Source organism: Pleurodeles waltl, chromosome 5 (genome assembly GCF_031143425.1).
Source record: "Pleurodeles waltl isolate 20211129_DDA chromosome 5, aPleWal1.hap1.20221129, whole genome shotgun sequence".
Taxonomy (NCBI): Eukaryota; Metazoa; Chordata; class Amphibia; order Caudata; family Salamandridae; genus Pleurodeles; species Pleurodeles waltl.
In genome coordinates, this window is record NC_090444.1 from 1,347,455,444 (window position 1) to 1,347,470,122 (window position 14,679).

The window sequence follows — 14,679 nt, forward strand, 5'->3', positions numbered from 1 at the left end:
AACCGCGGTCCCCACCGGGAACATGGTTCCCGATGTGGTAACGGCAGTCTGAGTTGTACTCAGCCAGGGTGGCACTGTCTGGCTGATTACAGCTCCCCTTACTGCCAGCCTTTCCATGGCAGTTTCACCAGCATGGAAAGGTTGGTGGCGAGGGTATTCTGGGGGCCAAAGGGGGCCCCTGCATTGCCCATGCCAATGGCATGGGCAGTGTAGGGCTCCCCTGCCCAACACCTTTGAATGCACACTGTCTGCTTTGCAGACAGTGCACTTTCTGAGGGTGCTGGTCGGCCCCCTCTGTGCCACGAGATAGCATTGGCTCCTTTAAGGGTCTGACTGGCGCAATGTACCCACTGGTCAGACCAGCAGGAACACTGTAATAGGTTGAGGGTGTGACGCCACTGCCATGGCAGTGGCATCCTCCCTGTGAGTTTGGCGGTCCCGCATTGGGACCGCCAAACTCAGAATGAGGCCGTAAATCTGCTTGATTTTTTTAAATTTAGGGTAAGTTTGGCTAATTCACTATCATGGACACAAGAGAACCTAAAGAGTAATATGTCTGTCGAGCACAAAGCCACTGTGATATTGAAATTACAAAAACAATCATATTTTCGTCCAACATCAATGGCATTGAAAGAGCTAATGCTGCATTGCATGGGTCTGAGGTATGGGATAACTGGAATATAACTAATCTAAAAAAACCTGAGAATAGATTTCTAAGAGTATTACTCATTATGCCTCTCATGACACCCATTCATATAGATTTAGGACTAAAAAACATATCCTACACTGTCAACCTACATTCACTTCTATATTGGACAATATTGTGGCTGAATGCTAGTACAGGCAGAGGCATAAAAAATGCCTCTAACTGGACTAGCGTCATTTTCTGTCGTTGAAACCCGATGGACATGACTCCTGTCTTAGTTAAGACAGGAGTCATGGCCACCGCCTCAATGGCCATTATTTAGGGCCCCCATCCCCCTGTGCTTGATTTTAGCACAAGGGGATAAATATGGTGCTAAGGCCATATCATCATTTTTTGCCTAGGAACGCCTACCTTGCATCTCATTGATGCAAGTTAGTTTTCCGCAGGCAAAAAATGACTGTAACTCCAACATTTTTAAATATGGAGTTAAGTTTGCGCTGAATTAGCGTAAAAAAATGATGCTAATTTGGTGCAAACTGAGTATAAATATGCCCCATAGTGTTCAAGTGGTTTGTGACACGGGCTGAACCTGTGACTATATGGATAGATATAACTTCTGATTAATTTTATTTGTAAATAGCCTACCTTTCCCTATAGATGTAACTGAATGAAACTAATTTTACTGTGGTTAAGTAATACAATATTTTTATGTGTCCTGTTTTTATCTTTGTGTTTTATATGATTTTATCTCGGAATAAACTAAACTATTGATTGAAGGAAAATTCTGTTTTAATGACAAACATGTTTATTTTGTCTAACTGTAATATATTTTTTTCCTGCAGGTATGGCATGACTTGCCTTATTCAGTTTGAAGATTTTGCTAACGCAAATGCATTCCGACTCCTTAACAAATATCGCAACCGTTACTGCACTTTCAATGACGACATTCAAGGTAATAACAAAACTAACATTTTAACGAAGGAACCTTTTAACCTTTGTAAGAAATGCGTTAGGAAATGGTCCATAAAAATTTGTATCATAGCGCTATGTTGCATGATGTTGGTTCATAGTTATTTTTCAGGTCATTAGTGCCATGGGACTTACAACTTTCAAACACAATCTTTTAACTTGTTTTATTGGACTAGTCATGCCACTACCTTACTGAGATTGTTATTCTATTTATTTTTTGTTACCTTTCCATTCCCTGAGATGATAAATTGTATCTTCTTAAAACATATTCAGAAAGTTCCCTTAATGTCCACAATGCACCAACCTCCAAGCTAATCAAGGTATTGAATTGTATAACGTTCATGAAGCCAATCAACAGGGTCATTTTGTGTCCTATTAATCTATGAAAGTGATATTTGTACATGTCTTTGCAAATCATTTAAATTTAAATCCTCACAAATGCCACAGAACACTCGGTACAATTGTGGCATCACTATTGTGCATAGGCACAATGTTTGGCTGACAGTGTTCCTGTCCAATGTGTGAGCATCACACACAAAGCTGCAATGACAATCAAGTTCCTTGCAAGGGGTGTCCGTGCAGCATAAATCATAGCCATTATGAAGTGAGAGTTGGCAAAGTGTTATTTTCACTAGAGACTACACCCAACAGAGTGCCAGGATTCCTATTGTTACGTTACAGCGCAAGTGGGGTTCCATGTAGCACAATTAAGGTTCTCCTCAATTGTGCTACACGTATTGAGCGCTCTGAGCAATGAAGAAGTCCAGTCACAGGTATATTGTGACTCCACTTAGGTTGCACTGCAGTCCACACATGTGTGTTCTAATGAAGCCACAGTTAGGCAGTGGAGTTTCTACATGAGCAATGGGTGCATGGCTTCGAACTTAAGGTAAGCAGAGTTATTGAATTGTGCACCACCAAAAAGGGCTTTGAAGATCCTTCATGGTTAGATCCAAGTATAGATCATTTATACAGCCCAAAATTTCACACCTCTCACACCACTAATGAAGGCTTATTCTATGGACTACAATGCAAAAAGGTTCCAGCTTTAAGTAGCCTTTACTTATGGCATGAGAGTTAACCCTGTGCAGAAGTCAAAACATGAAACTTTTATCTCTTATTTAAGAAATCCTGAATTTTCATGACTGGAGGGTGTGAGCACGTCTGGCCTTATTTGGGGACGCATTAGAAGTTCCACTGACCTTTTGACTATGCTTGGAGTGATTCCACTAAGAGCTTCACATCTAAACAACTGTCCTTTCCACATAACCAATAAACGACCATTTCATCTGGAGTTATTAAGCTTTACACACCATGAATGACCACACCTTTATATGAAAGTTAGAAATTTTATTTCCCTATATTAATAATGCTACTGTCACATAAAACAATCTCAAAACCAAATGATAAACATACATGAATAACACTGGCCGACCAAATCTTTTAAATAATCTCAGTTTACCTAATGCATTAGCAATTAAGCATTAATAGCAAGAGTAACTGTGCAATAGAAATGACATACATCTAGATTCAACAGGTGAACAACATCAATTCTTTGTTGATTGCAATTTATTAACATTTCCACTGCTCCCTAACTAACCTTCTAATTAGAATAGCATGTTTGGGCTTTATGCAAAACAATTTAGTTAAATTTAATTTGGAAAACATCTAATTATGGCTTTATTAAATCGTGGTTCGTACCTAGTAACAAAGAACAAAATCTTCAAAAAGGACAATAGCATTATGTTAATACCTCTCCTCTATATGGATCAGCAAGCTGCGATTCAGAATAGAATGAGCCTTTTCTCCTCTGTGCAGTCGGGCTACGTTAGAATGTCCTGAAGAATCTTCCCACCTTGTCATTGGTCAGAAAATCGTACGTTTACAGTTAGTTCAATAGAAATAAAAACCCAAATCTATATATAATGAAACTGTCTTTCACATGTCGATGATTGGCTCTGCTTCTCCTGTTCCCATCATCAGACTCGTCAGGTAACCTTCTTTGTTGCGATCCATACTCCAGTCAGTACATCCATTGTTCCTGGGAACATAGCTGTCTCACGCATCAAACTTTACAAAGTTGTAATTTCTAATACAAGACATTCTAGCAGGCAGTTCTCATGACAAAGCTAAAAAAAACCTGCAAAATGTTTGGTCAGCACAGTGTGAACAATAGAAGCATTAGTTCTCAAGCCCTACATTTGCCACAATTTTGTTAGACATTGCAGCTTAATATGAGGCTGTACAGACTATGCCCAAATCGCGCTAACTTAATGCCTATGCTAACTTAAGCAAATACATAGCATGAATTCATTATTATGACATACTATTATACTTTTCTTTATGCCTGCACTTCAACTAATAATAATATATATTTATTAAAAGCATTATGTATTGATGACTGTCACTCAAGTGGGCACATTTTCCAAATTGTGCATTATTTTCTCTATAAGCCTAATTCCATGCAAATTCTCAACCCATCTTAAATGAAAATCACTAGTAAGTAATAATTTCTAGTAGGCAGCATTCTCTCTTGGCACTAGACTTGGGGCCATTCTCTTTTACCAGACTATTTCCAGGTGATTAATAGTATAACAACATTGAATAGCTTTACATTAAACAATAAAGAAAACTTGGTGTGCCTTGTGAAAAACACTCATTTATTTTACATAATAATCACTGCATAAAGGCTGTGCCCTGGTTTCACTCATTTAACTGATATTAGATTAGATAACTACACGTATTACGAGCATTGAGCAGTGTCTAGTTCACGGTCCACAGCCTTCTGCGTGGAGGTCATTTTCTGGAAACATATTACCTTGCCTGATTTACTACATCATTCTGTACTCTCTCTACATGTTGGAGCACTTTGGGCTGCCTAGTGCCATGCCAACAAAGGCACCCTTGCATCATAGTGCAAAGCTGTCTGCATTATGGTCAGGATAGTTTTTGTTCAGTGAGGGGTAGCTTCCTACCGAACAATTATCCTTAGAGGCTTTTTCCTCTTTGTTTGTGTGCAACAGAATGCAGCACACATGCAAAGAGGAAATAATGAGGGGAAATACAGATATTTTTCCTTGTTATGTCCTCCTCAAGCAGGTGCACTAGTTTGGGAGTAAACCCATTCACAACTCTTTGTAAGTATATGGTTGCATCAGAATCCATGGGTGGATACATGGGAACATCCACACACCAACTGACGCAAAGAAACACAAGGCAGTGCAGTGCATTGTGCTATTTACTCTTGCAAAGCCACAGAAATCAACATTTCTGTGGCTCTGCATATACCAAAAACGACTTTTGCGTTACCTCAATAAATTGATACAACCCTGAGTTGACCCCTTTTAGTGAGATGTGAGCTACAAACAAACACCAACATAGACACAGCCGACCCAACTCAGGGCCCCCAGACACAACTACCAAGCCATGAATGTATTTATTTGGAGGGTGTCACACCCCCAGACCCCACCTGAAGCTACACTCCTGTTAATGAGACATGCCAAAGCAATGTGAACAAAAGGGAAGAAATCCCCATGTTAGGGCCTCTTGGTGCCTCAGTAAAGGAACAAAAATAGAGAACAGTCAGCAATAGTAATCATGAAACATAGAATGTGCATTACCTGAGACGCTATGTAAGGCATAGTGATTCAGCAGAGAGCTCAAGAATAGTTAAGAGATTATCTTCAGTAGCTTGACAGTCTTTAGCTAGACCACTGTGCACCATTAAGAGGGTTAATTTAATGTAAGTGAGTTATTTGAAACTGCTGAGAGGATGGGATATGAAAGTGAGAACTGGAACAAAACTGATAAGGAGGTAGACTGGATATACCAGTGTTTGTTAGAAAAGGAGAATAACGCATTTAGTGGACTTTGTAGGATCAAGACAGGTTTTTTTCTTTCTGAAAGGGCAGGAGTTGAAGAAAATATTTACCAACGAGTGAGGAAATAGGAGAAGAGGTACTACAATAAAGCTAGACGTGGGAAGCACATGAACAAACACAAACTAAGAAGAGTGATACTATTTGGAGCTTGCAGTATTAAAGGCAGTGCCACAGAAACTGATGTAAGAATGTAAAAATATATTTTTTTTAACTTGAGAAGGACGGATTGGCGGAAGGAGAGGAAAGATGGCATCACGGTCTCATGCTTGAACCATTAGCTGGAGGAATAGCGAGGCGTGAACGGGTTTTAATACACTTCCTGAACCAAGAAATGACAAATCGGTAACTGAAAAGAATCAGACAGTGGAATGACCATGAAACATTCTAAACACTGGACAAAATAGCAGTTGGTTAGAATGAAACAGAATCAAACTTAAACAGAAGCCACAACCATGTAAACATTTATGAATGCACATAAATAGAAAACTGGACTGGAACCAGCAAGAAATGAGGAGTTCTGAATGACATCCCAATGAATAACACATAACAGCAAATCAAATTTAAAAGGCTTGCAGCACTTCTTCCATTTGATTGATATCTCAAGCATTGTACAGTCGATTAATTGCAAGGTCTAACAGATACTGATTGCTGTTAACAAAGTGTCAGAAATTGTGCTTTTTACAGTTCATCCTGGGTGATCACGTTAAACCTTTAAAAAACGCTATGTCCAAGGAGATCTTTCTGTCCAACATCCGGCGTTCTACCTTTCTGTGATCTCTGGCATTATGAACGAACTAATCAAGAATCAATAGTCCCATCACACTAGAAAATTCACACATTCTGTCACACTGAAACAGGGAATCTGTATACACTGTGCTACTTCAATTTTAGATGTTATTTAACGGTTCTGTGTGTCTGTATCTCAAAAAGAGAGGTGCACAATCAATCAGATAATAATTCCCTGGCTGCGAAATTTAAGTACATTAAATTAAACGCTCGGCATTTTCTGATCTCACCATGTGGCTTACCTAGGTGATCTTTTGAAGCGGGGGATTTCTTTCAATCCGCAAGATTACCAGCTACCAGATATCGAGGGAATAAGAAATGTCTTGCTGCCACATCATCAATAAGTAAACACAGAGCTGCCATCTCCCCATTGGAATCTTGGAGCAAATCCTTGAACATGATAATGCCTACATCACTACAGAGATCAGGGCCAGGGACAGCTATGCAGGTCATAAGTGGAACTTGATACCTAGACCAGGGCAGGAGGAGAATCGGGTTCTGGAGTGTTAGAGGAGGGCATGCTGTCAAGGGTATGTCTTTAAAAAAATTCAAAAGGTTTAAGTAAATAAACACAACCAATATAAGCTTGACAGAGGATCCCTTTAACTTTATGATTTTAGATACTCCTCATCGTGGTGTCTGTAGAGATCCTATCAGCATCAGAAGATACTCTGATACATTTGTAAGAGAGATTTTCTAAATTGCATATTTTCCCAATGGATATAGGTGTATATCTTTGGTCATCTTCAAGGTGGACATACGGTTAATTCCTCATTCCAATTTTCCAGATATTTACAAATATCCTGAGTTTCGAAATGTGTTTATATGGTTGAGGTTATTGAATAAAACATGTATATTGTCTCTCTTTGCGTTGTAACTGGTATACTGTTGCATCTAGAAATAAATGCGCTGTTAATGGACGTCAATTCACCGAAATGTCAGGGGTAGCGGAAGTGACATCACACACCCTTTGTCTTCTACTTTCACTCATACACACATACTTACACATAGACACAAATTCACAATTACATACACTTTCTCTCACCCGAACACACTTTCACCTGCAAGCACGCAAACAACATACACTTAAAAGCATTTTTACTTACATCAACTGCCATGGAAGGGCACATTCCAGCTAATTATACTCCAGTTTTATTACACTAAAAGTGAATAATATATTATTAATCACTATTAGAGCAATAAAAATTGTCAGAAAACAAAAAGAGTGGAGCCCCAACTTACGTCCATAAGGACGAGCTGCTACTGTGTTCCTGGCACTAAATTTGTCACCTCTCAGGCCAGGGGATGCAAAGGCAGTGCCAGGGGTAGCAAACGGGCATGCCAGGTGTCGCAATTGCGAACCCCTGGCGACTCTTAATGACGTCCATGCCACTCCTTAATATTGTTTACAGAGACTTACATTGCATCACGTTTGGCATTTCCATTGTCGCCTGCCTGTGTCGTGCTCGTTCCTCCTAAACGGCCTGCTTTGAAATCCTTATGTTATTTTTTATTTTATCTTTTGCTATGAAAAATAAGTGTAGATAAAAATAATGTGCATGTCTCACAGATATGAGAGAGAGTTACAGTTTTGGCTTTGTGTATTCCTACTAGACAGCCACTCATATTGGAGAGCTTAGGTGTGCCTGGATGCGCATCACTGGCAGGATGGTAGGGCAGAGCTGAGCCCACCACTAGTAACACTTGAATAGTCTGAGTCCTGCCTCCACACAAAGGGCTGCAAACCACTTGTAGTTAGTCTGTAGCCAGGAAAGGAAATGTAGGATGCCTGGGGACCTCAAAGGGAATTTCTAGAAGCTTCTTCCAACTTCCTGAGGAAGGGAACCAGGTATAAATATTGGATCTCAGACCCCACCTATTCAGTACACTTCTGGACCTGTACATACTTTGCCAGGAACAAGGACTGCTGTGCTGCTGAAAGGACTGGCACTCTGCTTTACTGCTGTCCTGCTGGACTACTGCCATGCTAGACTGCTGCCTTGCTGTGCTGACCTGCTGCTCTCTTGCTTGGGTGAGAAGGACTGGACCTGCATTTGTTGAACCCAGGACCCCAGAGTGATTCCAAGGGCTAGTTGGCTGGCCTCCTTACTAGACCTTCAGGAACATTAGGGTCCAACAACCTTGACCCCAATATAGGGACTCTTCCATCTGTAAGTCTACCCTGCCAAGTGGTGCCAACCCTGTTCCAAACCATTGGAAGTGGGCCTATGGTATTCTACCAGCCTCTGTCAATCCAGCAGACCTGATACATCTCCTCTGTTGTGCTGCGCAACCCCGAGCAGAACTGACGCATTGCTGCTGTCATTGAACCTGTTACAAAGACCCCATCACCTCCGCAACCTCTTCAGAACTGCTCCTCTGCAGTGCATCCTAAGCACATGCCCTCCCATCCTCGTTGACAGCAGCCTCGACAATGATACCGGACTCCACATTGCAGCCTTGCAGCTCCTCGGAATTCTATATCACCCTGACTGAGCAATGCATCCTCAACGCTGGACTTTGCATCACAAGCCCCGTAGGGGGGATCCTCGATAACGACGCTGGATCTCACATTGTAGCCTCGCCACACCATGGAACCGATCATTGGTTCTATCTGACCAACACATCTATAACATGGGTCCTCACAACTCTCCGCAAACTAGGATTGAAAGTACTTTATTCAGTGGGACTAACTGGGTACCTGTAGCCGGCCCATGTTCCATCGCAGTAGTCCTGAACTGGTGACTTTGTCCCAGTCCAGTGCGATTAGATATCCACAATTGCCCTTTTCTGCATTTTGGTGCTATTTTTTACTAAAATATTTTGAAAAGAATATCTCTTGTTCTACTTATTTAGGGCCATATTTATACTTTTTGACGCAAAACTGCGCTAACGCAGTTTTGCACCAAAAAAATTAGCGCCGGCTAACGCCATTCTGAAGCACCATGCGGGCGCCGTATTTATTGAATGGCGTTAGCCGGCGTTAGCCGACCGGCGCTGCCAGGTGTGCGTGAAAAAAAACGACGTACACCAGGCAGCGCCGGCGTAGGGAAAAATGACGTTTGGGCGTCCCAAAATGGGGCAAGTCAGGCTGAGGCAAAAAAATCGTCTTAACCCGATTTGCGCCATTTTTTGGGGGCGCCCAGACGCCATTAACATGACTCCTGTCTTAGACAGGAGTCATGCCTCCTTGCCCAATGGCCATGCCCAGGTGACTTATGTCACCTGGGCATGGTCATTGGGCATAGTGGCATGTAGGGGGGCACAAATCAGGCCCCCCTATGCCACAAAAAAAAAAAATACTTACCACAACTTACCTTTTCTTCCCTGGGATGGGTCCCTCCATCCTTGGGTGTCTTCCTGGGGTGGGCAAGGGTGGCAGGGGGTGTCCCTGGGGGCAGGGGAGGGCACCTCTGGGCTCATTCTGAGCCCACAGGTCCCTTAACGCCTGCCCTGACCCAGGCGTTAAAAAGAGGCGCAAATGCGGGTTTTTTTGCCCCGCCCACTCATTTTTTAAGACGGGAACGCCTACCTTGCATCTCATTAACGCAAGGAAGGCGTTCACGCCAAAAAATGACGCTAACTCCATGAACTTTGGCGCTAGACGCGTCTAACGCCAAAGTATAAATATGGAGTTAGTTTTGCGTTGAATTTGCGTCGAAAAAAACGACGCAAATTCGGCGCAAACGGAGTATAAATATGCCCCTTAATTTTTGTCATTTTGGACTTTTTTAATTATTAAAATTGCTCTATTTTTCTAAACTGGTGTGGGGTTCTTTTGTGGCGTGTTTTTCACTGTGTTACTGTTTGTGTAAGTGTTTCAGAAATAGTTTTCACATTAACACTGAGCAATCTCAAGTTAATTTAGGATTTGCTTGTGACTTCACCCTGAAAAGAATTGTGGTTGCTACTTGAGAAGAGTTTCAACCCCTCTCAACCAGTAACCTGATTTCTTACAGCAACATACGGTGTTTTGTGGTTTATACTTTGACCAAATCTTTGTCTTTGTGTCACTGAGACTTTGGTTTTTGAAACCCCCCTGGTGTTAAGGTCTCCTGTTTCGTGAAACCCAGACCCCTGAGCTGGCTTCATATGCGCATGTTGATAGTGTGTGCATGTCTGTGTGAGTGTGTGTGTGCGTGCGCATGTGCCATAGGACTCCATGGGTGTTTCTGGATCCATCTTAGATGCCCCAGTTTTGGCATGTCACAAGATGAAGGATGAGAACAGCTTCCCCAGACAATGGGAAGTGTATTGCCTGCATTCCTGTGGCTGGATGGTGGAGAACCAGATACTGAAGTGAGTGGGGGTGGAGACGGGCTGCCTTTCAATATTCCATGAAGACTTTGTTAGTAAGGGACTGTTGGTAAGTTCTTTCCGAACACTGCCATCTACTTGATGGTAGGGATGAGGGGATGAACTGCATATAGTGTTGTTCAAGGTAAGGAAGCTCCTTGATTACTACTTCAAGAAGACTTATGAAAGCTAGGTGCAGAGAGTAAACACTTCCATGTTTTGTGTACTCCTTGCTCAGAGTCAAACCCATTGGTCCCTGCTGTGAGTAGCATCACTTCACACAAAAGCTGTGTCTGGAAAGCAGCCTAGAAATGACATTTGAAAATAATCCAACCCAAATAGGCTCTGAAGCATGAGAGACTATTCACATACCCTGACCAGAAAATGTGTATAAAAGAGGAATCCAAAAAACCTTTGTTCCAGTCCTAAGACTATCATGAGCTCCGTAAAGTACTTGAACAGCTGTGTGACCAGGGTTGCTGTCTGCCTAATGGCCAGTCTCCCAGAGGTGATGGACCAATACTTGAAGTCTACAATTTCTGCAGGAAGAGCAGAGGTTCAGACTAGTGCCTAAATGCCTGACGCATGCTGAGAAAGACAAACCATTGGCCTGTCCCTAAAGGAGTAGCGACTGACATGGATGAGAGACCCAACAGGTTCACTGTTTGAGGACCTTCCAGAGAAAGTGCTCTATTTGGGAGAGAGAAACCAGAAGTGACAGTTATGAGTTAGTCTCTAAGTTGCACTTCAGTTCGGATTCAGAGAGGGCCGAGGGACAGTGGACATGGTATTTGCAGCATGTCAACTACAGGAGAAATGCCAAGAACAAAACAGGGGCCTTTACACAACGTTCATGGACCTGACCAAAGCCTTTGACACCGCCAGTTGTGAGGGGCTATGGCGGATCATGGAGAAGTTTGGTTGTCCAGGCAAACTCATCAGTATGGTGTGCCAGTTTCTCAATGGCATGCTTGCTCAAGTACTGGATGATGGAGACTCCTCTGATGCCTTCCCAGTGACCAGTGGGTCAAGCAAGTCTATGTACTGGCACCAACACTGTTCAGCATGATGTTCTCAGCCATGCTGTCAGATGCCATCTGCAATGACGAGGAAAGCAGCATCAAGATCTGACTTATGGCAGGCTCTTCAACCTGCAGAGGCTACAGGCCAGGACCAGGGTTGAAGAGGACTCTGTGCATGGTTCCCTGTTTGCAGATGACTGTGCACTCAATGCTGCTGCAGATGCAGCACAGCATAAACTGCTTATCCACTGCCTGCAGAAATTTCAGCCTCATAATCAGTACCAAGAAGACTGAGGTCTTGCATCAGCCCGCACCGCAGAAGACGTATGCGAAACAAACTATCACAGCTGAAGGAGAAATCCTGAAGGCTGTAGACAAGTTTACATACCTCAGCAGCACACTCTCCAGATCTGTGAACATTGACGTTGAGGTAGACGCACGCATTGCCAAGACAAGCTTTGCATTTGGACGGCTGCGGGAATCAGTGTGGGAGAGGAGAGGCATCAAACTGTCCACAAAGCTGAAGATGTATAAGGCAGTTGTATTGCTCTCACTACTGTATGCCTGTGAGACATGGACTGTATACGAGCCCCATCCCAAAAAGCTAATTCGCTTCCACATGAACTGCTTAAGAAGGCTGCTGAGAATTACCTTGCAGGACAAAGTTCCAGACACAGATGTCCTCTCTCAAGCTGGTCTGCCAAGTATCTACACCTTACTGAGGAGAGCCAAAGTTAGGTGGGCAGGCCACCTTGTACGTATGCCAACATATGCCTCCCCAAGAGACTATTCTATGTTGAACTGGAGGAAGGCAAATGCACACAAGGTGGGCAGAAAAAGTGCTTCAAGAACACGCTGAAAGTCTCTCTGAGGAGCTTTGGCATTGACCCAGAATCCTGGGAAACCCTAGTGCAAGACTGCCCCCTCTGGGGAAGCTACATCAGCAAAGGCTCTACCTCCTACGAGGAGGACTGCAGAGACGCAGAAGAAGTGTGAGCTGTGAAAAAACGATGGCCAACTCTTTGCCAACCAATTAAGCGGACCACTTGTGCCGACGTGCAGCAGAGCTTTCTGAGCCCACATTGGACTGATCAGCCACAGCCGGACACAGCATACCCAGTCAACCTCCTCAACGTGATGTCCTTGGTCATCTTTGACGAAGGACGAATAAGAACAAGGTTACGCTATGTGGTTCCTGTTGAGGACTTCAGACAATAAAACGGCACAAAAGCAACATCATGTCTGCCTGGTAGCCGCTGCAGCCGTGATCTAGTGCTGCTGCCGTCAATGGAGAAATAAGCTAAGTCGCTGCAGAGGTACAGCACATAGACCTGAGAAAGCCACAGTAGTCGGGGAAATATCTTCTCTGGTCAGTCGATTCAGTGGGAGTTGCAACTGCCTTGCAGTAGAACTTATGTGTATTTGGCCAGTGGAGGGCAACAACTGCCAAAGTCACCAAGATCGCTACAACAGGACTCGCTATTTAAAAAGGAGGCAGCTGTGCACTGCGAAGACATGAACTAAACAAAAACAAGATTAGTGGAGCACACCAAGAAACCCAATGTATCAAAAGTTTAAAGACAAATGTTGTCTTATGAGTGAAGTTGACAAGAAAAAATCATCAACTAAACCATCAAGGTATGTTCTTCTAATGGTGTTGGTAACAGTATCATGGAAACAATAAATACATATACAAACATACAAAAAATTAGTGAAAGACAAAAATACAAAAAGAAATGTAGCTTTTATATATATATCACATGAAGTTATCACAAATATACATACATGATACAAACAATACAAAAAATACATAAATAAGTACAAAATACAAAAGCCATCAGCCGACACGTGTTTCGTCCAAACCGGACTTCTTCAAGGCTGAGAAAATCACAATAAACAACGTTCCATTATAAACTAGTACATACATCATTCCTAAAAATATTTTTTGTCTTTATTTTGTTAAAAGAAAAATAAATAAAATCACCACCACGTCACCATAGTAATAGAAGACAAGGGAAACCAACACCATATATCTATTATCACAAATTATTAAAAGTTATTAAAGAGTAAGTGTTGTGTAGAACACCCCGAGTGCAACTTAGTATTGAAATTAGAAAGCCATGCAAATGTTATCTCGAATGACATGCAATACCTGTAGGTTGAGAATTCAAGAATACTAGGCTCCCAACCCCGTGCCACACCTCAGTATAAGTGCTACCTGTATTCAATAAATACCTTAAACATTCAAATGGCACTCGGCCTCGTATCCCACTTCGCGACTATCCAGAGAAAAAAAGAAAATTCCATTATTCTTCCTTATTTTGAAAAACACCAAACCTATTGGTATCAGCTGTTAACTTTCTATACTGACCTGGGTTCGTCAAGCGAACCCGTCTCTTGGGGTCTTCGGACTGCAACTCTCACAATCTTATTACCAGTTTCCTTCCATCCTTCTGGTCTGAATTCGGAGACAAAGTAGACTTAGTGTCCCTTATAATATATAACCAAAACAATTAAACCTCCATCATTGAACACACTCCTACATTTCAAAGAAAATCAATATCACCTAAATGTATGGATACCTATATCTGATCCACAGTTGGCCTCATAATTAAAAAGTTAGGTTCAGACCAAATCTATTTTTTTCACCTCATCTCACTATCCCAGACAACCAATATCATCATGCCTGTGGCAATGATCAGCTTTTATGGTTCGTTATATCCCGAGGCAGAGCTAAATATTTTCAACAAGTGTCTCCCCGAATAATAAAGCCGGTGATTAAATAGTGAAACGGCATTGCCGTACATCCAATCATAGCGCGAGTTTTACAAGTATTGCGTTCTTAGACAGCAGAATACATCATAAACAACCCTCAAATAGAATCAATATGTTTCACCCCATCTCACCGCACCAGACCCCCAATATCATCACACCTGTGGCAACAATTAATCCCTGCGATCAGTTTCCTCTCCTCCGAATGGCGCCAAACATTGTCAAGAGTATCTTTCCGAACACTGAAACCTGCGATTAAATAATACAACGGCCCTGCCGTACATCCAATCACAGCGCGAGCCCCGCA

General features: G+C 42.3%; 1 protein-coding gene across 1 annotated transcript in view; it reads left to right on the plus strand.

Annotated features, from left to right (window-relative positions):
* ME1 (malic enzyme 1) overlaps nucleotides 1-14,679 on the plus strand; it is a 1,525,515-nt gene that overhangs the window by 1,139,559 nt on the left and 371,277 nt on the right. The window contains exon 7 of the mRNA XM_069235609.1: nucleotides 1,489-1,598. Within this exon, the coding sequence (XP_069091710.1) occupies nucleotides 1,489-1,598 (110 nt within the window). The remainder of the gene's footprint in view (nucleotides 1-1,488; nucleotides 1,599-14,679) is intronic.